At 41.8% G+C, this 20,047-nt stretch overlaps 1 protein-coding gene across 11 annotated transcripts in view; it reads left to right on the top strand.

Moving 5' to 3' along the window:
- SYNE1 (spectrin repeat containing nuclear envelope protein 1) overlaps window positions 1–20,047 on the top strand; it is a 598,390-nt gene that overhangs the window by 465,668 nt on the left and 112,675 nt on the right. For all 11 annotated transcript variants that reach the window (XM_061624165.1, XM_061624156.1, XM_061624155.1 and 8 more), the window contains 10 exons: window positions 472–654; window positions 1,960–2,109; window positions 2,951–3,127; window positions 3,767–3,922; window positions 10,141–10,296; window positions 11,467–11,637; window positions 14,142–14,275; window positions 15,300–15,504; window positions 18,163–18,345; window positions 19,565–19,711. In XM_061624165.1, the coding sequence (XP_061480149.1) occupies window positions 472–654; window positions 1,960–2,109; window positions 2,951–3,127; window positions 3,767–3,922; window positions 10,141–10,296; window positions 11,467–11,637; window positions 14,142–14,275; window positions 15,300–15,504; window positions 18,163–18,345; window positions 19,565–19,711 (1,662 nt within the window). The remainder of the gene's footprint in view (window positions 1–471; window positions 655–1,959; window positions 2,110–2,950; window positions 3,128–3,766; window positions 3,923–10,140; window positions 10,297–11,466; window positions 11,638–14,141; window positions 14,276–15,299; window positions 15,505–18,162; window positions 18,346–19,564; window positions 19,712–20,047) is intronic.

Genomic DNA, 20,047 nt, shown 5'->3' with positions numbered 1-20,047 from the left:
AAGGTAGTCTAGGGGGTAGCACATTAAAACCTTGATACTAGCTTTGGGGGATCTGAGGCAAGCTGCTACGCATCCAGGTTGCTGTGATGGGCCCAACTCTGCCCTGGGTGCCTGCTTGCCGTCCTGGGTTCCTGCTGGGAGGAAGGGCGGGATATAAATCAAATAATAAATAAATAAATAAATAGGTTGGTCCAGCTGGGTGGCAAATGCATCAGCCAACATATGGGCTGCTCAGTAGTTGGATCATTGACCTGTGGCATGCCAGACTCTGAAATGCTGTAACCAATACAGTTTGGGCCATATTTAATTCACATTTGGCTCAGTAGTGACTATTGCTCGTGAATGACACTTGTATGTATGCCTGGGATACAATGCAATTTGAAAGTTGTTTTCTGCATAGTGCAGAAAGGCAGCATTTTTATTGTTAAATATGTTTACACAAACTAATTGTACCACGTTGATCTTTTACAGGAATTTTCTAAAGAAGTTGATGCCAAGTCATCCCAGAAATCTACTGTTTTGAGTACTGGAAATCACCTCCTCCGGCTGAAGAAAGTAGATACTGCAGCTCTGCGGGCAGGACTGTCTCAGATTGAAAACCAGTGGACAGAACTGCTCATACAGATTCCTATAGTGCAAGAAAAACTACATCAGGTATGATAGATTCTGGTTGTTACATCTTAATTCATTAAACTTGCAAATAGGTAAGCAACTATGTGGAAATGAGGCTCCAAATTCCTCTCTGATCGTTTCCAGTGGTCCATGCTCAGTTGTCAGCGGAAAAACTTCATAGGTTTATCGGTTCTAGCTGATCATTTTTGTAACTACTTGGGCTTCTCTCAACAGTCTTTGTAGATATACCACAGCTGCTGTAGACTCAATGCCTTGGGTTTGATAGTACTTAAATATCTGCATTAACGCTAAGACTCAGTTTTGTCCCTCATGTGCTGGCACTGGGAAGGAGATCTGGCTAAGCAGCAGCTAGTCACCCTTTGGGGGGCTGAGTAGGAATTTTTTGAGGTTGTCTTCGGCCTGCTGGACTCCCTTTTTACTTTATATTTTGCCTCCTCCACATTGTCTGGAATTCTATTTGGCTATCTTGGGTGTGGTTTGCTCTTTGATTTGCTACTGTTTTTGTTTGATTAGCATTTCGTGTTGGCAGGTGAGTGGTTTTTTTAAGAATGTCAAGGGTAAGCACCCTGAGGCATCTTTGGGTTAAGAGTGCTTTCCAACCACCTTCCATTGCCAATCTGCTTGGCAGGTTCTTTGGTGGGTGCTCTTTCGGATCTGGAATGTGCACTCTAGTGAAAGCTGGACAGCAGGCGAGGGTGCACAGGTTAGGTATCCATACCCATGGTTCCCCTAGCAGGAAATGGAGGATTTTGCCTTCCATCCTCCTCAGGGTGGAGGCCTGCTGGAATGAATGGGCATAGGGAATAGAGGTCTGCACCTTTACCTGACTTACCCAGACTCCACGTGCCTGTATTTCCATAATTTGGTTGAACTGGCTGAAGTTCTTAATGTTGCATAATATGTATGAACTTTATTCCAAATGCTGCATCTCTTGAGTCTTCAGTATGATCCAAACAATCTGATTCTAGCATTTAAGTGTTACTGTTATTTCAGTAGGCCCTATTTACAAATAAATACACTTTGAATCACAGCCTGAGGCAGAAAAGTTCAGTGCACAGTAATAGATTTCACTAAGGATGTTGCCAAGTTGCAAAATATTCAAATGATAATGATAACCTATATAGAATACATATCTGTCAACTAGGAATACCATTTTTCTTTCAGTGTGCTGAATAATTTTGTCAGAAACATACAGATATTTATTCCACTTGCCTATATGTGTCACAGATCATAAGAAAAGTAAAGTTTTACAGCATAACTTATCATTATTTCATGGATTTTATTACTTGGATTTCATTAGTATGGTTCTTTTGTTCAATTTTGCAGCTTCAGATGGACAAGCTTCCTTCTCGTCATGCAATCACAGAAGTCATGAGTTGGATTTCACTGATGGAAAATGTCATTTCTCAGGATGAGGAAAACATAAAAAATGTAGTAGGACACAAACTTATACAAGACTATCTTCAGAAATATAAGGTAAGTGATCGGGAAGGCTTAGAAAGTATAAATATCAGCCCAGAGATACTTGACACAATTGCAGAATTTTGGAGATTTCATTATACCTTTGGGTTAAATGACCGAATCATGTGGACTTTTGTCTTTACAGATAGCATTACCTTAAGAATCCCAATCACTTCCAGTGGAACTAAAACCAATTTTTGTATACATGTCTCTGATGTTAATACATCAGATTCAATATTAGACAATGGTTTGAAACATGGTATTTTTTTTCCTACATGAAAATGGAATGCAGTGTCTGAAAAGCCTCATGCTACTTTCCAGACCTCTGTAATGGGGGCCTGTTCTTGAAGACTGGCACACAGATTTTTTAAAAAATAATTTTCAGTCAGTTTTTTCAACCTGTCCCAAAATTTAGTGCCTCTGTTTTCATGTCACATTAAGCCATAGTTAATGATTTACAGTGGCTTAATGTAAATGAGCAAAGTTTGGAAAGAAACAAACTACAAACCCAGGTTCAGAGAACACAACAAGCCATGGTTTGTTGTTTGTTGCTCCCTTTGTGGCCAGGAACACCAGCAATCTTTGGGGATGGACATAGTTAAACATTAACTATGGTTTAACATGACGTGCAAACCAGGCCAGTATCTTAACAATTGTATTTGGGATCACAGTAAGAACATCCCTGTTATTAGCCTTCCAAAATTAATTATTTGGAGTTAGATGTTATGATAGTGTTTTTTGCAAGGCATACTATAATAGTATCAGTTTATTTATTTAAAAGATTTTTTAAAAAGACATTGAGTAACTGCAAGCCAAGCAATGCCTGACAGTCCCCCTTCTTTTTCTTTTTCACTAGGGTTTCAAGATTGACGTAAACTGTAAACAGTTAACTGTGGACTTCGTTAACCAATCAGTACTACAGATTAGCAGTCAGGATGTAGAAAGCAAACGCAGTGACAAGACTGATTTTGCAGAACAGCTTGGAATGATGAACAGGCATTGGCAGGTCCTGCAGGGTCTGATAACAGAAAAGGTAAGGAAAGAAGCCTACCAAACTTAAAGAGAAACAGAAATACTCTTCAAGAGCAGAAATGAAAATACCACTTGCATGCTTACTAGCCCATGCTGTAAAGCAAAAACAGTATGTATTATAATGATGACTTTTTGACAGAATTGGTCTGATAGTAGCCTCTGGGGACCTGTGGCTGATACACAAGGTCTTGCTTATTATAATCAGAGCGGAAGGCAGATTCTGAATACCATTATTTATATATCAGAGCTAGTGTTGGACCATCCCAGCAATTCTCATAGGGTTTTTTTGGGGGGGGAGGGGGGCGAGCTGACACATAGCCCAAATATTGGATTAATCTTTGGGAGTGGGCAGATTCTAAGAATTTCCATGGGGTGTTGGTCTTACATTTACATATGAGGAAGCCAAGGCTTGTTCTTACTACTACTACTACCACTATTATTATTATTATTATTATTATTATTAAAGTGGAGACTTGAGCACCCTGAGCATTGTTGCTCTATTCCTGGATCAGAATGCCCCAAGAACAATGCTGTGTTTTAAGAAAGCACGAACCAATACCAAAGTACTTTTCCAGTGAAATGAGTAGCTACCTCAATTATATGAAGTATTTTATTTAAAATGTATGCATATATTTTGCAGATTCAGTTGTTGGAAGGTTTTCTAGAATCCTGGAAAGAATATGAAGATAATGTTCAATGCCTGCAAACTTGGTTTGAAACTCAGGAGAAGAGACTGAAGGAACAACAGAGAATCGGACATCAGGCTTCAGTCCAGAATGCCTTGAAAGACTGTCAGGTATTATTGTTTATGTTTATTTCTTGCCATGCCTCCCAAAGGGGCCTAGGGTGGCAAACACTAAAATAATAAAACAATGCAATTAAAAATAAAATAAAAACCTATTTAAAAGAGTCACCTATCTTCACAACTAATAATTGCAAGATTGCCAGAAACGGCATCTTTTAGCCACCAAATGTCTAAATAAACAGGATTTTAAAAAAATTCTCTTAAATGTTAATAATGAGGGAGACAGACACGTCTTACTAGAGAAGACATTCCATAAACAGTGAGCCACCACCAAGAAAGTCCTGTCATGGGTCACCACCATCTGGGCAGCACTCAGTGGCAACATCACCAACTGGGCCTCCCCTGACATATATGGAGTGAGGTGTTCTTTTAGGTACTTAGGTCCCAAGCTAGTACTAACAGACTGAAGTGGACCTGTTAGCTCATTGGCAGCAGTGGAGTACTTTCAGGATTGGTGACATATGGTCCCATTGGACCTACCTAGCAGCCACATTCTGCACCAGCTGCAGTCTCTGGGCTCTCTTTAAGGGAAATTAGAGCACACTGCAGTAGTCCAGGCAAGATATCACAAGACAAATGGTAAAGAGAGTTTGGAACACTGATCTCTACAGCAAACCCACTGATGCCCACACCTATTTAAACTGGAAATCCTGCCATCCTAGGCATATAAAGAAGAACACTGTGTATAGCTTAGCTCTGAGAATCAAACTTATTTGCAACACTGAAGATAAATACCAGAGAAGGATCAGTGAACTTAAAGAACACCTTCTTCTAAGAGGATATTCTCCACATATTATTGATTGCAACATCCACCAAGCCTCCATTCTGTCCAGAGAAAACCTCCTCCATCATACTGAGGTGTCAAAGAGCAGAGAACATAAGAACATAAGAGCCTGCTGGATCAGGCCAGTGGCCCATCTAGTCCAGCATCCTGTTCTCACAGTGGCCAACCAGGTGCCTGGGGGAAGCCCGCAAGCAGGACCCAAGTGCAAGAACACTCTCCCCTCCTGAGGCGTCCGGCAACTGGTTTTCAGAAGCATGCTGCCTCTGACTAGGGTGGCAGAGCACAGCCATCACGGCTAGTAGCCATTGATAGCCCTGTCCTCCATGAATTTGTCTAATCTTCTTTTAAAGCCATCCAAGCTGGTGGCCATTACTGCATCTTGTGGGAGCAAATTCCATAGTTTAACTATGCGCTGAGTAAAGAAGTACTTCCTTTTGTCTGTCCTGAATCTTCCAACATTCAGCTTCTTTGAATGTCCACGAGTTCTAGTATTATGAGAGAGGGAGAAGAACTTTTCTCTATCCACTTTCTCAATGCCATGCATAATTTTATACACTTCTATCATGTCTCCTCTGACCCGCCTTTTCTCTAAACTAAAAAGCCCCAAATGCTGCAACCTTTCCTTGTAAGGGAGTCGCTCCATCCCCTTGATCATTCTGGTTGCCCTCTTCTGAACCTTTTCCAACTCTATAATATCCTTTTTGAGATGAGGCGACCAGAACTGTACACAGTATTCCAAATGCGGCCGCACCATAGATTTATACAACGGCATTATGATATCGGCTGTTTTATTTTCAATACCTTTCCTAATTATCACTAGCATGGAATTTGCCTTTTTCACAGCTGCCGCACACTGGGTCGACATTTTCATTGTGCTGTCCACTACAACCCCAAGGTCTGTCTCCTGGTCAGTCACCGCCAGTTCAGACCCCATTCGGATTCCATTTGTGGTAGATTTCCATCCAGCATCTCCTAACTATCACCAAGCAATCAGGGAGAGCTACCCATTGCTGGCAAACTCTGAACATCTTACTAGAGCCGTCAGCAGGCCTCCTGTCATAGCATTTCGCCAACCTCCTAATTTGCGCAGACTGTTGGTGAGAGCTGTGCTTAAGCCACCTATCACCAATCCAGGGTCTCATCCTTGTCACTCCAAACGCTGTATCACCTGTGTGTACCTCAGGGAGACAGCCACTTTTACAAGCATTAGGACAGGCAAGACATATTACATCAAACAGTGCATCACCTGCAGGTCCTGCAATATAGTTTACATCATCGAGTGCAAAAGACCAGGATGTCATATCCTATACGTAGGAAAGACCACAACTGACCTACGCGCGCGCTTCAGGAACCACAAGTCAGCAATTTTGACAAAAAAAGTGGAGCAACCAGTTGCAAAGCATTTTAACATCGAGGGTCACAGCCTGTTGGACTTTTCCATTACAGCGATAGAGATGCCAGCAGATCCAGCAGCATTGACCAAAAGGGAGAACTTTTGGATTTACTCTCTGGACACATTGGCCCCACATGGCCTCAACCTGGAGGACAGTACCACCACTACTTAGCTTCTGCAAATGAAGCCCCTCTGAGCATTCCATCCTCAAAGCTCTATAACTGCCACCTTGGTAACAGCATTTGTATGTTGGCAGCTGATGAAGGCAGAAGCTGAAACGTTTTGTTAATACAATAAAAACTTCTGTTTGGTTAATCACAATTACAGGCAGCCCCATCTAGGCGTCCCTCTGTCTGTCTCTAAAGCCAATCAAGCTGCCATATGCTCGCTTTTAAATGCTATGCCCTTTCCTCTTGCCTTAGAAGAGATGGGGAGAATCCACTACATCCAATTAGCAGTCAGTATGAATCTCCTTGTTTCTGTGGGGAGGAGAGAAACACGGGGAAGGGGAGAGTCAGCAGGAGTTAAGGAAGTTTACAGAGAAGTGGAGGGAGAGCTAATTTGAGAGGTGGTTTGCATCAGAATCTTACTAAAATGAAGGGCTTTCAAACAGTCCCATGCAGACTAATAGCAGCCAAAGTGGAGGGTGGGTGAAGAGAGCCACACTGGGGGGAGGGAGTGGAACATGGGACTAAGAGTGAGGCAAAGCTGCATTTTCTGTCAGAGAAGGGGTACAAAGGAAGGAAGGCTGAAAGAAAGAAGGCCTCTTGTAAAATACCAGGTGCACTGCTTGTAAGGCATTTTTTTCTCCCTCAATGGTGCTTTTTACAGATTGTCTGGGAGAAAGTGGAGGGTGGGGGGAGAGAGACAAAGCGCTAAGAAGAATGGAGGTATTTTACAGACATCACTGCACGAGATAGAACTTCTCACATCCAATGTACAAAAGGCAGGTTTCTTCCTCTTGTAAAATACAGACAGCCTCGCTCTTCACCCACTTTCTTAGACCTTTGCTTTCTGTCTTCCCCAGTCTCTCTCTCCCCCCTTCCACTTTCTCACAGACAATCTGCAAAAAGCACAACTGAGGGGAAAAGAACCACTTTACAAGCATTTCCCCTTGTATTTTACAGGCAGCCTTCCTTCTTCTTTTGTCCAGGCTTCCTTGCTTTGCCCCTTCTTTGTGAGAAAATGCCATCTCACCTCACTTTCCACTCACTGTTCTTATCCCTTTTCTCTTTCCCTCTCTCCCTGTGCACAGGGGAAAGAAACTGCTTTTTTGCAAATCAGCTGTGAGAGGGACCTCTCTTGCACACAACAGTACCTGTAAAATACCAGCTTCTTTACCCCCACCCCCCATGGGGAAGGGAGAAAAAACCACTTTGCTAGTCCTATGTTTGATGCTTTGGTAAGTGCCAAGCACAGGGCTAGCAAAGCCTCATGTGCAGCAGTTTCCAAGCACCTGATTGCTAGCAGGCTGTTGTGGCTCGGGGACCTGCTGCAAGAGGTTTTGATAGCTGGGTTGGAGAGCCCACCTATCAATCATTTGATGCCATAATCATGTCATGTGATTGGCAGGTGGGTGGCACCACTCATCAAATTTGACCTCTGAGATGACTCATGAAGGGACCCTGCATTTCTAAAATTTGCCACTACACTACTGCCCCCAAGCAATGGCTGCAGATAGTTGCAAAAAACACATTAAAGAGTGGAAGAGAGGGGCTTGTGAACATTTCCCAGCCACCTTGCAAAAAAGAACTTTCACAGTGAAAATTGAACCTCAGGGAAATTCAGCACAGTACTATGCACCAGGCTGGCCACTGTGGTAAAAGGATGGCAGATTACATGGGCTTTGGTCTGATGCAGCAGGGCTGCTCTTACTTTATTAATTTATATGTGCCTAACTTTCTATGGATTGTGTCCTTATTTTACTATTATCAGCTCAACAAAGCAAATGGGCCATGTGACAAACTCCAACTATATTTTAGCACCCACATGGCATGCAGTTAACATCCAGAACCTGTTTATTATCCATATGTGTCAGTGCAGGTTAGAAACATCTACAAACCAAGGTTTGTTCCTGGCTACAGCTCAGGGTTAGTGAGGAGACAGCTTAACCACAAGCCCTGGTTCACATGACACGCTAAGCCAAACCTTGATTTCGCGTAGTGTGGCATGGTAGCAAAAAAGACTGGTGAAGAGGAAAGTGGCTGCAAGCTTGCTAGGCCAAGGCTTGGCTTAACATGACTTGCAAACCAGGCCATATTCTAGCAAGGCTTTGTTTGTTAAAACAAAAAACAAAAAAAGGGGGGGGAATTTCTAGGTCTTTCGTCATGGGTGATATCCAATTAAGTTGTATTCACAGTAGATCCATTAAAATCAACCGACATAAGTTAGTCATTATTAAAATATATCTATTTCAATTGGTCTACTAAGTATGACTTAGTCTAATATCACCCACTAGAGTACTGTAATGCAAAAGTTAAAGTTCATGTATTTCTTGCTGATAGACATTTAATGTTCCTTAAATAGGTTAAAGAAATGCCATTTTCCAGAGTAAATCAGAAGCAAACATGACATTTTATTTGAGTTAAGAGACTGGAAGGATAAAAAGTATTTTCTCTTCCAGTATTTTTGACTTTTGGTATATTTTTCTCTCCTTTGATGTCAGGCCATATATACACACTCAGATAGATAGATAGATAGATAGATAGATAGATAGATAGATAGATAGATAGATAGATAGATAGATAGATAGATAGATAGATAGATAGATAGATAGATAGATAGATAGATAGATAGATAGATAGATAGATAGATAGAAGACAGTTTTGAAAGCAACAAACAGAACTTCACTCAAACTTGCTCTGGATCCCTATAAGGATTCCGTTAATCACCCAATATATATATATGAACATAATTGTGTTTAACCAAACAGAGGTTTTTATTATATTAACAAAACGTTTCAGTTTCCGCCTTCATCAGCTGCTAACATACAAATGCTGTTACCAAAGTGGCAGTTATAGAGCTTTGAGGATGGAATGCTCAGAGGGGCTTCATTTGCAGAAGCTAAGTAGTGGTGGTACTGTCCTCCAGGTTGAGGCCATGTGTGGCCAATGTGTCCAGAGAGTAAATCAAAAAGTTCTCCCTTTTGGTCAATGCTGCTGGATCTGCTGGCATCTCTACCGCTGTAATGGAAAAGTCCAACAGGCTGTGACCCTCGATGTTAAAATGCTTTGCAACTGGTTGCTCCGCTTTTTTTGTCAAAATTGCCAACTTGTGGTTCCTGAAGCGCGTGCATAGGTCAGTTGTGGTCTTTCCTACATATTGGATATGACATCCTGGTCTTTTGCACTCGATGATGTAGACTATATTGCAGGACCTGCAGGTGATGTTCTGTTTGATGTAATATGTCCTGCATGTCCTAGTGCTTGTAAAAGTGGCTGTCTCTCTGAGGTACTCACCGGTGATACAGCGTTTGGAGTGACAAGGATGAGACCCTGGATTGGTGATGCGTGGCTTAAGCACAGCTCTCACCAACATTATTATATTTATTAATATAATAAACTCTTGTTTGGTTAATCACAATTACATTCATATATAGATAGATATATATAAATAGATAGATACACACACACACACACACACATATACATATATGTACACACACACACACACTCTGAAGATATATGTAGAAAAAGAGGAAGACCAAACGAGATGGATTGATTCCATAAAGGAAGCCTCAGACTTGAACTTACAAGATCTGAACAGGGTGGTTCATGACAGATGCTATTGGAGGTTGCTGATTCATAGGATCTCCATAAGTCATAATCGACTTGAAGGCACACAACAACATATATAGACACACACACACACACTGAAGATGTTAATTATTATTGGTAGTGGATTCTGTGCATTAGAGAGCTGTGTGAATTCTCCATCAGAACTGTCACTGCTCATTGGGAACTATTAGTATTTTCAGCATTTGAAAAATTTGAAAATACAAAACAAAGCCATGGGAATCTGTATTTCTTTCAGGAACTTGAAGAACAAATAAAAGCAAAGGAGAAGGAAGTTGAAAAAGTAGAACAGAGTGGTCTTTCCTTGATACAAAATAAAAAAGAAGATGTCTCTGTTGTTGTCATGAACACACTTCAAAAACTAAACCATTCTTGGGCAAATTTGGACCACATGGTAAGCAAGTATGACTGCATTCATGAAGAGGGGGATTTTACACCACTGGGGAAGAGAGGGGTAACAAAGGACTCCCCAAAACCTTATGAAGTGTTAACAATGGGAAAGTGGGAGGAGATATGGAATTTGTTCAATGTGAAAGGTCACTTGTAAGAACTGTGCTTTCATCTCCTCCCAGCGCAAATGATGTGGTGTTGGTTTGAAAAGCAGGATTATAGCTAGAATAGCAGATGACAGGAGGAATTTTTACATGCTTAGCTGAGGGAATGTGTGGAATTTGATTTATTCAGGTAGAATTTGACTTTTGCTATATTGTGCCTTTAAAACATTTGATTACGTTCTGATTGTTTGGGATGTTCTTCACTTTTTCTGTATCTAGGTACTGAGGGCTGGTTCATGCAGTTGGAAATACTGCACAGCTGGTGGGGTACAGATCCACATATATGTAACTCCCATAAATATGATGTAATTGGCATATCAAGTGCATATATATCCATACCAATTATACACATAATTCCTGTAATTCTTCCACTTTTGTATGCTTATAAGAATCATAGGATTTCAGAATACATGCATGCAGAGTATTCAGTGGGAAAGTAGATATGTTATGTTATGTATTTGGTGATATGTGTGTGCCTATTTCCCTCTGCACATCTATTTTCAATTCGTAAAGCATCACTTAAAATAGATATTAACAGATTCAGCTTAGACTTTGGTTGTGTATAGGTCTATAATATGCAGGGTGCGTTGAGAAGATTAGGCTCTTCCGTTCATCAGGGCTCACAAAGTCTGTGCAAGACTCTGGCACCTTTTTTATTCATCTTGCTTAGAGATATTTCTTAAAGCATGATATTCCTTGAAAGATAAAGCCCCAAAGGGTAATTGCTAACTCAAATAAAGGTTATATAAAAATAACAATAAAACTTACAAATCATTTTACAAAACCAAAAAATGCATAGGCTTTGGGTTGGATCCAGACTTCCCTTGCCCAGAGTTCCACTGAAAGGTGGTGCTGAGGGCTGCAGCAGGAAGGGGAAATCATGATTACACTAGAGGAAATAATACAATCTGAAATAGTAATAGCTTCTTTAAAATGATTTCAACAGGCAGCCAATGGCATTCATACTTTTAATATGTATTGTGGTTTGATTCTGTTTCTTTTTCTGACAGGTTGGCCAGCTGAAAATATTGCTTCAGTCTGTCCTTGATCAGTGGAGCATTTATAAAGCAGCTTATGAAGAACTGAACAGTTACCTAATGGAAGCCAGATATTCTCTATCTCGCTTCCATCTCCTTACAGGTTCTTTGGAAGCAGTGAAAGTCCAGGTGGATAACCTTCAGGTAAGACATGAGCACCAAAGCTTTTATTATATCGTAGAAAGTTGTGGAATTTTGCCCACTTTGCAGAGAGGCAAATTATTGCCGCCTTTTAAAGCAGCCTTTAAAATGTGGCAGATTTGTCCTATGCCATTCTTCATTCAGCAGTGCTTTAGGATTTCTTCACTTCTTTTCCAACATCGTTTTAGTTCCTGCTGACAGTTTGCCAAATGTGACTTTCAAAAGAAGATTTACCATGAGCCTTGGCCCTTAGGAGTCTAATAAAGCCCTCCCTCCAAATGGCCTTGGCTGTGTGAAAGGGTATGGTTTGAGGAGCAAGGACACCATGTCAGATCTTCCACAATGACAGGGCATTGTTGTTAGTCATGATAGGAACTCAGTAGGCTTCCTGGGGTGGAGGGAACCTCATATAGTTGGAGGCTCCTGATCGTTAAGAGCAAAAGGATCAGAATCTCATCAGACCCAGGATTCCATGCTGCCCAGAATTGGCTGTGGGCATGTTTTTCAGCTTTGCTGGGGTAGTGCCGATACACAAAGTGTGTAACAGTGTGTGAGGTCCATCATCATCTGTCGGAATTGCTCTCTATTGAGATGCGTAGCAAAGTTGCGTAGCGCTGTGGAACGGAGAGTATTGAGCGAGCTTAGTGTGTGTGTGTGTTTGAATCTTTGCTAAGATTCTGCCTTCCCTGCAAATTAGTCAGGCAGAGACTTTAAGCTTTAAAATAAGAAACAACTACTTTATTCTGGAAGTACATGCTTGATAGGAAAGAGTTCTATATCTAGCTAACTGGTTATGCTGGAGAAACGAGCACTGGTCCCAGTACTCGCCCTCATCCTGGTTGAGAGGAGAGACAAAGAGAAGATGTCTGCTCCCCTCTTGGGAGAAAGAGAACTCAGAGAGAGGCGGGAAGGAACTGAGATCAAACATCCTGTTGCTTATCAGTCTAGCAGGAAGGGAAGAGACGGCAGGATCAAAGGGATAGGTATACCCTCAACCAGCAAGAGGTCTAGTTCTCTCTAGCTACCCTTATTAACCCCATGCAGCCTCAACCCACCAAGTTGGAGTTGAACCTCATACATTCCAACATTATCACCCCTTGTGCAGACAGAAAATAAAGAGGGGGATTGAGTCCCATAGAAGGTTAAGTCCAGCATGCCTGTAATCAGCAGCACAGGGGTATCCAGTATCAATTCCCTATACCTGGGAGCAGGGCATTCCAGTGCTGAAACTTGAACTGGAGGCAAAGTGGAACTATCTATGGGACTTTATATGCAGCTGTCTAAGATCCATGAGAGACTGGGGGGGATTATATCCCCTCAGGTGGCTTCTTCCCTTTCCTGGGTCCCACTGTGCACTTTCTGTGCTTCTTCTCATCCTGAGTAGACCCTAGTAGTGAAGTCCTCTAACTGCCAGGCAAGAACTTCTCCATTGGCTCTGGACTTCTTGCCGGGCCCAATGCCACCTCTGCTCCAAGGGCTGAAGGAAGAGAGTCTAGGATTGAAGTGGGGGTCCAGATGCAGTGTGTGGGAAGTTGGGGGCAGGCAAGGTTCCTTCAGAACTGGGCAACTTGGGCTGCTCAACTGTGTCAATGGGTTGTTCAGGGTCCCTCGTGGCACTGGAGGTGTTTTCAGAGTCCCACTCCTCTTCCTTGGATGAAATCTTCTTAGAGTTGCAGTCAGCTGGACTCATGACAGGGGACAATTCAGGACCACCCTCAGATTTTGGAAAGCTGCTGGTAATGTGAACTGTGTTTAAGCCCATTCTAAGATTAAATATGGGACTTCACCAGGGCAAAAAGACTCAGGCTCAAGCTGCATGCAGTTTATTGCATTACTTTTACTGATTGTAATGGTAGCACTTCTATCCCAATTTCTAACATTCCTTTCACACTGCAGTACCTGTGGCATTCTGGAACTGTGGCTTTTTGTCTGGTATACTGCCATGTCGCACTAAACTTCACTCACACCAGTGGGTGTGGTGTGACACAACAGTGAACATCATTGGACATGTTGCTACTCCCCTACCCTTTCCGCACATCTATTCCCCCATGATTTCCCCATGAAAATGGTGGGAAAGAACTGTATGCAGGTATAATGCCCCATATTTTGTCACTTTACTTATGCAGTTTTCTGGGTTAATGGGGTTGCAAATGGATTTTTTTAGGAAGCAATTAACACGGAAATTAGCAATAAACTTCTACTATATTCCACTAGATTTCCAAAAGTGGCTTTCAGGTTGTGTTAAATATAAAATAAAATGCGGAAATTATCGGGAAAATGGAATAAACTGCTTTCTGAATGCAGCCTTTAGCCGACCATTTGAGGAAGTAAAAGCAGCATGGCCACCTCTTCAGGTGAATGAGGGCAAAAGGAAATATGGCCCTGCTCTCTGCGTGTCCTGTTGGCTAACTCCTGCCTATAAATACATAATGTCGTTACCTAGTTGTACTTCAAGATTGATAACCACTTTTTTCTTGCTGATCACATTTCTTTCCACTTTTTTAAAGACCTTGCAGGATGAATTGGAAAAGCAAGACCATAGCTTACAGAAATTTGGATCAGTGACCAATCAGTTATTGAAAGAGTGTCACCCACCTGTTACAGAAGCACTTAACAACACATTGAAAGAAATGAACATGAGGTATAAAACCACTTCCAAAAGTGTATTTTAAACATAATCCCAAATAAGTATCTAGAGGGTGAAAGGAGCAAAACAAACTTAGTTGCTGATTCCGCAAGTGGTTCTACTTTTGTCCTTCCAGCTCTATAATGAACATTTGTTTCACTCTGAGCAAATAAAATGTTAGGCTACTCTAGTCATCCATATAAACTCCACTATATTGTCATTTTTGTCACTGTGTGAAGCTTTAAATATTTCCAATATAAATCAGACGTTACAAAGGTGTAACAAAGAGGTAGACACGCAAATCCAGTTAGATTAGGGTCCTACGCAAATCCAGTTAGATTAGGGTCCTACACACATATACTTATAATAAATGCCCCTGAAATTAGTGTGAATTAGAGCATACCATGGGAGAAGGTTGTACTAAGCTTGTCTCTCTCTGATGTGTTAGTTTGCTACATGGCAGGGAGGTTTGTTCATCTTTTTTTCTTTTTTTGTGAGTAAGAATTCAAACACCCAGTGCTACAGATGCTGTGCCCACACCGTGCCAAGCTTTATGCTGTCTTGCCCCTCCCCTTCTCCATAACCTGCAGCGATGCATGGGGCTGGGAGAGCAACACAACCCCACCTGCAAAGTCCTGCCAACCACTGCTGTTTCATCAGGAGTCAAGGATTGTACTATCTTAGTCTACCACTTCATTCTACATACTGTTTTTGATTCTTATCCCCATATGTAGGTTAAACGAGAAAGGTTTTAAAACCCACATACCTAAATGTCTGAATTAGGTTTCCTTGTTTTTTTCTGAACAACAAAAAAAAAGTTCATCACAGAATATGAAGATTATAATGTCAAAGGACATTATAATTGTCAATATACTTGGTGTTCCTATGTCTCCCCTCAAATTGTTTTGTGAGAAATAGCCAAATTATATTCATACTGAAGCTGTGAGACCAAGACAAAGATGTACTCAAAAGTTTTCCACAGTCTATTTTTTTGTCTATCAGCGCCTCTGCCTCACAGTCCATTTGTTATAATCACCAGGTGGAACAACCTGCTAGAAGAGATTGCAGAGCATCTGCATTCTAGTAGGGGGCTGCTTCAGCTGTGGCAGAAATACAAAAACCATTACACACAGAGCTCCTCCACAGTTCATCAGTATGAGGACAGAACAAATGAACTTTTAAAGGCTGCAACCAACAAGGACATTGTTGATGATGAAGTCTCTGCTTGGATTCATGATTGCAATGTAAGTGCAGTAAATGGGTGGCTGTGCCATTATTCCATAATATGAAACTGCAACAAGGTTCCTAATGCTAAATAAGGCAGGATTTTTTATTTTTTTTAAAAAAACTACCTAAAGACCTGACAAATTTTCATTGTAGAGGAGAGATGAAATGTTTCCGCTCCCTTTCACCCAACATTTACCATACTAATATTTCTCCCACTTTTCTCAGTGTCAACCACTGAGGCCATTGCCACTCATAGAGCAAGGTCTGCTTAACCATTTCCTAATACCAAACTTTCCACAAGACCCTATGAAATAAATAATGGGCATTCCTCCAAATATAGGGTTGGGGAGGGAGAGGTAAGGTTCTTTCTCATTCCTTCGTCCTGAACCCAGGTTCTTTGGGGGGGGGAGCATATTCCCACATCTCCACAACCCTGAATCAGCCTTGGTTGCCCTGATGGATGACCTTGATCGGGGGAAGGACAGGGGGAATGCAACCCTGTTACAGCAGCTTTTGATACCATTGACCATAGTATCCTTCTGGGCCGACTTGGTGAGCTGGGTGTGGGAGGAACTGTTTTACAATGGTTCTGATCCTATCTCCAAGGTCACTCTCAGAGATTAGCATTGGGTGACTGTCTTTCGGCCCCCTGGCAGTTGTGCTGTGGGGTGCCGCAGGGTACCATCTTGTCCCCCATGCTGTTTAACATCTATATGAAACCCTAACCCAGTAATCCAGCCTGGAGGTTACCAGTGCGTGGACAACAGTGGTCAGGCTATCCCGGTCCAGAAACGGCCGCAGCTGTCTTATCAGCCAAAGTTGGTTAAAGGCACTCCTACCATTGAGGTCACCTGGGCCTCTAGCTAAAAAGATGGATCCAGGAGCACCCCCAGCCCTAGAACCTGCTCTTTCAGAAGAAGTATGACCCCATCCAAAGCATGCAATGGACCAATTATCCAAACTCTGGAACCACCAACCTACAGCGCCTCTATCTTGCTAGGATTCAGACTCAGTTTATTGGCCCTCATCCAGCCCACCACTGAGTCCAGGCACCAATCCAGGGCTTGCACGGCCTCTCCCAATTCAGATGTTACAGAGAAATAGAGCTAGGTATCATCAGCGTACTTCTGACACTTCACCCCAAATCTCCTGATGACCAAGAGCTTCATATAGATGTTAAACACCATTGGGGACAAGATTGTACCCTGCGGCACCCCACAGCACGACTTCCAGGGGGCCAAAAGACAACCACCCAATGCTATTCTCTGAAAACGGCCCTGGAAGTAGTATGGAAACCACTGTAAAACAGTGCCTCTAATACCCATCTCACTAAGTCAACTCAGATGAATACCGTGGTCAATAGTATCAAAAACCGCTGAGAGATCAAGTAAGAATAACAGGGTCTCACTCCCCCTGTTCTTCTCCCAATAAAGGTCATCCATCAGGGCGACCAAGGCTGATTCAGCCCCTTAACTAGGCCTGAACTCAGATTGGAATAGATCGAGACAATCTGTTTCATCCAAGAGTGCTTGCAATTGCTGCACCACAACCCTCTCTATCACCTTCCCTAAAAAGAGAGTATTTGTGACTGGGCGGTAGTTGTCAGCAAGCTTTAATAAGCTATGTAGGACAAGGGTTGAGGTCGCATCATCACAAGCACCTTGTCCATGTCATCAGGCCACATCAGCTGAACCTGATCCCAAGAAGGTGAAGCAGATGTTGCACTGGACACCTCACTGGAGACTACAGTAGATGTGGATGGGGCATCAAGATTGCTACGGAGGCAATTGCTACCCTTAAAGTGCCTTGCAAACAAATTACAGCGGGCCTCCAAAGAGTCTAAAACTCCATTCCCCAAGTAAAGCTATAGACGTTCTTAAACATTGCTTGTTGCAATACCTTAAGATTCTAAGAGTTCAAAATTGGGGAGCAAATTCTAATTTCCAAGTTCTTACCAGCCCTTTGTATAGGATACAGCCAGGAGGTGCAGGTGAGAGAGATTCAGATGGCAGGAAGCTAATATGTTCAAGCTTCAGTGCATATTTATACAGTTCCTAAGAATCAAATCATATGAAAATAATGGGTGGTATCCAACACACCCATTCTGCTAATGCAAGAGAGTTGCACTAGCAGAACAAAACATTCTGCTCCTCTTGCATGTAGCCCTCTGCGCACCCTCAAAATCAGCTCTAGAGGATTGGGGAGGAGAGGAAACATAAGTGCCATTGTGCCAGGGAAACTCCACTGATGCTATGTTGGATACAACCCAATAACTCAATGTCCCACCAGTTAGGCTCACAATCGAAATGATCTCTTTATTCCTAAACTTCCCCAAGCCTTTAACATAAGTAAGGAGTCACTATAGCAAGGAACAAGGAAATAAGTTCTAAATTTACTTTTGATAAGACTTAATCAATGCTCCAACTTTTATGACTACCCTTATATACAATTTATCCTTGACACAAAATTTGATCATTAATTATTGAACAAAGCTTTAAACAAACCTTGGACCTCTTAATGATAGATTGACCATCTAACCAACTTTGCTATATGTGACAATATTATTATGTTAGGATCCATGTGAACTGGTTCTGAGGGCAATAACTTTGTACACCATGAAAATCATCCCTCAGAAGCTACTTGTGTGTTGTTTTTAATTATCACAATTTCTGCAGGACTTACTTAAAGGCATGAAGACAGTGCAAGATTCTCTGTTTGTTCTGAATGAACTGGGGGAACAGCTAAAACAACAGGTGGACTCTTCTGCAGCAGCAGCTATCAAGTCTGGTCAGCTGTCTCTGAGCCAGACTTTATCATCTTTAGAACAGGCTCTCATCAGGCAGCAATCTATATTGCAGGTAGGAGGATCTTGCTAGACATTTATAGCTCCTTCTCTCACATTACCTTCATCTACACATAATTGATATACCTTGGGGCTGTTGTAGTACTATGTTTGGGACACGATAATAATCACTATCACTTGTGCAAAAAAGATCAGCTATTGCAAAAAAAGCATTCTTGTCACATTTGCAGTAGTATTTGATAACTACCATATTGATTGACAATGTGAAAGTTTCCTTCAGCAACTATGCCTGTAATTATATTTGGCCTTCATTTAGCATTTTACTGTCTTTTCACTGCAGTGGTCAAATTATGGATGAGTTGCCACATGCAGACATCTCTGAATGAGTTCAAAAAGCCTTTGTGAGATGTATGGGATCTGAATATAGCCACTTAAGCAAGATTATCTGATTTTGTTTACCTCAAATAGCAAGAGATATAATTTTGATCATCATGAACTTATGTCAAGCAAAAGGATTCTGGTTCCACTTTCTCTGTAATAAATGTGTTATATAAACAAATACTTGCCTACTTGCTACCATCCAGACACTGGGAGTGCAGCCCATGGGAGAGGGGAGAGGGAGAAGTTGGAGGAGGGAAGGAGGGCCCACTTCTGCCATGGAGATTAGGGGTGGGACTTATGCCTGGGGAAGGGCTAGCAGACCACACCTGCATCTTTGTCTGGGCAAGATGAGAAAGACCTGCACCTTTTTTTGTGGCATGATGAGAAAAAGAAACTGAGTTGCCACTGTGAAGCAGGTTCCATGTCCCCTAGGAACTGGCTGCAGAAAAGAGGGACAAAGGTATTTGTCAGTCTCAGCAGGCGCACACTTTTCATTTGTCTATTGACCTGTTCAGAAAGGGAAGATTTTCTCAGACCAGTCCACAAACCTGTAACCATTCACTGTGGAAGAAGATAACTCTTTGGAATAAGTGGGTGGTGCTTTCTAGTCCAGCTCCCTGACCACATCATGGACAGAAAGAGAGGGTGCTTCCAGTGTCTGGTAAACAAGAAAAATGGCAGGCAAATTTCTCCAGTTGGGACTTACTTCATAGTCCTAATATGCTGAGTCCAGTGTGAAAAAGTAAAGCAATAGTGATGAAAAGGAGAAGCAGATGCAGCCACCACTGTACATTTCAGGCACTGGTGCACAGTTGTGTAAGGATGCAAAAAGCATAAGGACATAAACTCACATTTATGTGCTTCCCTTTTTTTAAAAAACCAAACAAACTAAGGCTGGGGTGCAAGATTACCAGACATTTGCCGAGAGTCTAGGAGGGCTGGAAGCTTGGATAACACAAGCTGAAGAAGTACTGAAAGCACAAGACCCGAGTCATTCATCTGATCTGTCTACAATCCGGAATAGAATGGAAGAGCTTAAAGTGAGTCAGGGGAGATTGCTTTTTTACTTTCAAAATATTTCATACCAAAATATGTGTAGTCAAAATAAACCCTTCACTGGGACTTTTTTCCAGTAAGTAAACTTAGGATTGCAGTTTTACTGGCACAGTTATGTTCCAGAAAATGATTTGGAGATCTGCCCAGGAAAGGCTATGTATACTGTGCTGAATTTCCATTACATATTGAAAGCAACATATGTCTAGTAATATTGGGCTTTTAATCAGTAGCTTTGAAAATGAAGGATGCTTTTAAAGAAGATGCAATGTTATATCAAACATGATATTTTGCCTAGTTGCATTTTCCCCAAAATTTCATTA

This window comes from Rhineura floridana, chromosome 4 (genome assembly GCF_030035675.1).
Source record: "Rhineura floridana isolate rRhiFlo1 chromosome 4, rRhiFlo1.hap2, whole genome shotgun sequence".
Lineage (NCBI taxonomy): Eukaryota > Metazoa > Chordata > Lepidosauria > Squamata > Rhineuridae > Rhineura > Rhineura floridana.
The sequence above is the reverse complement of the archived record's forward strand: the minus strand, read 5'-3'. Positions and strand labels throughout refer to the sequence as shown.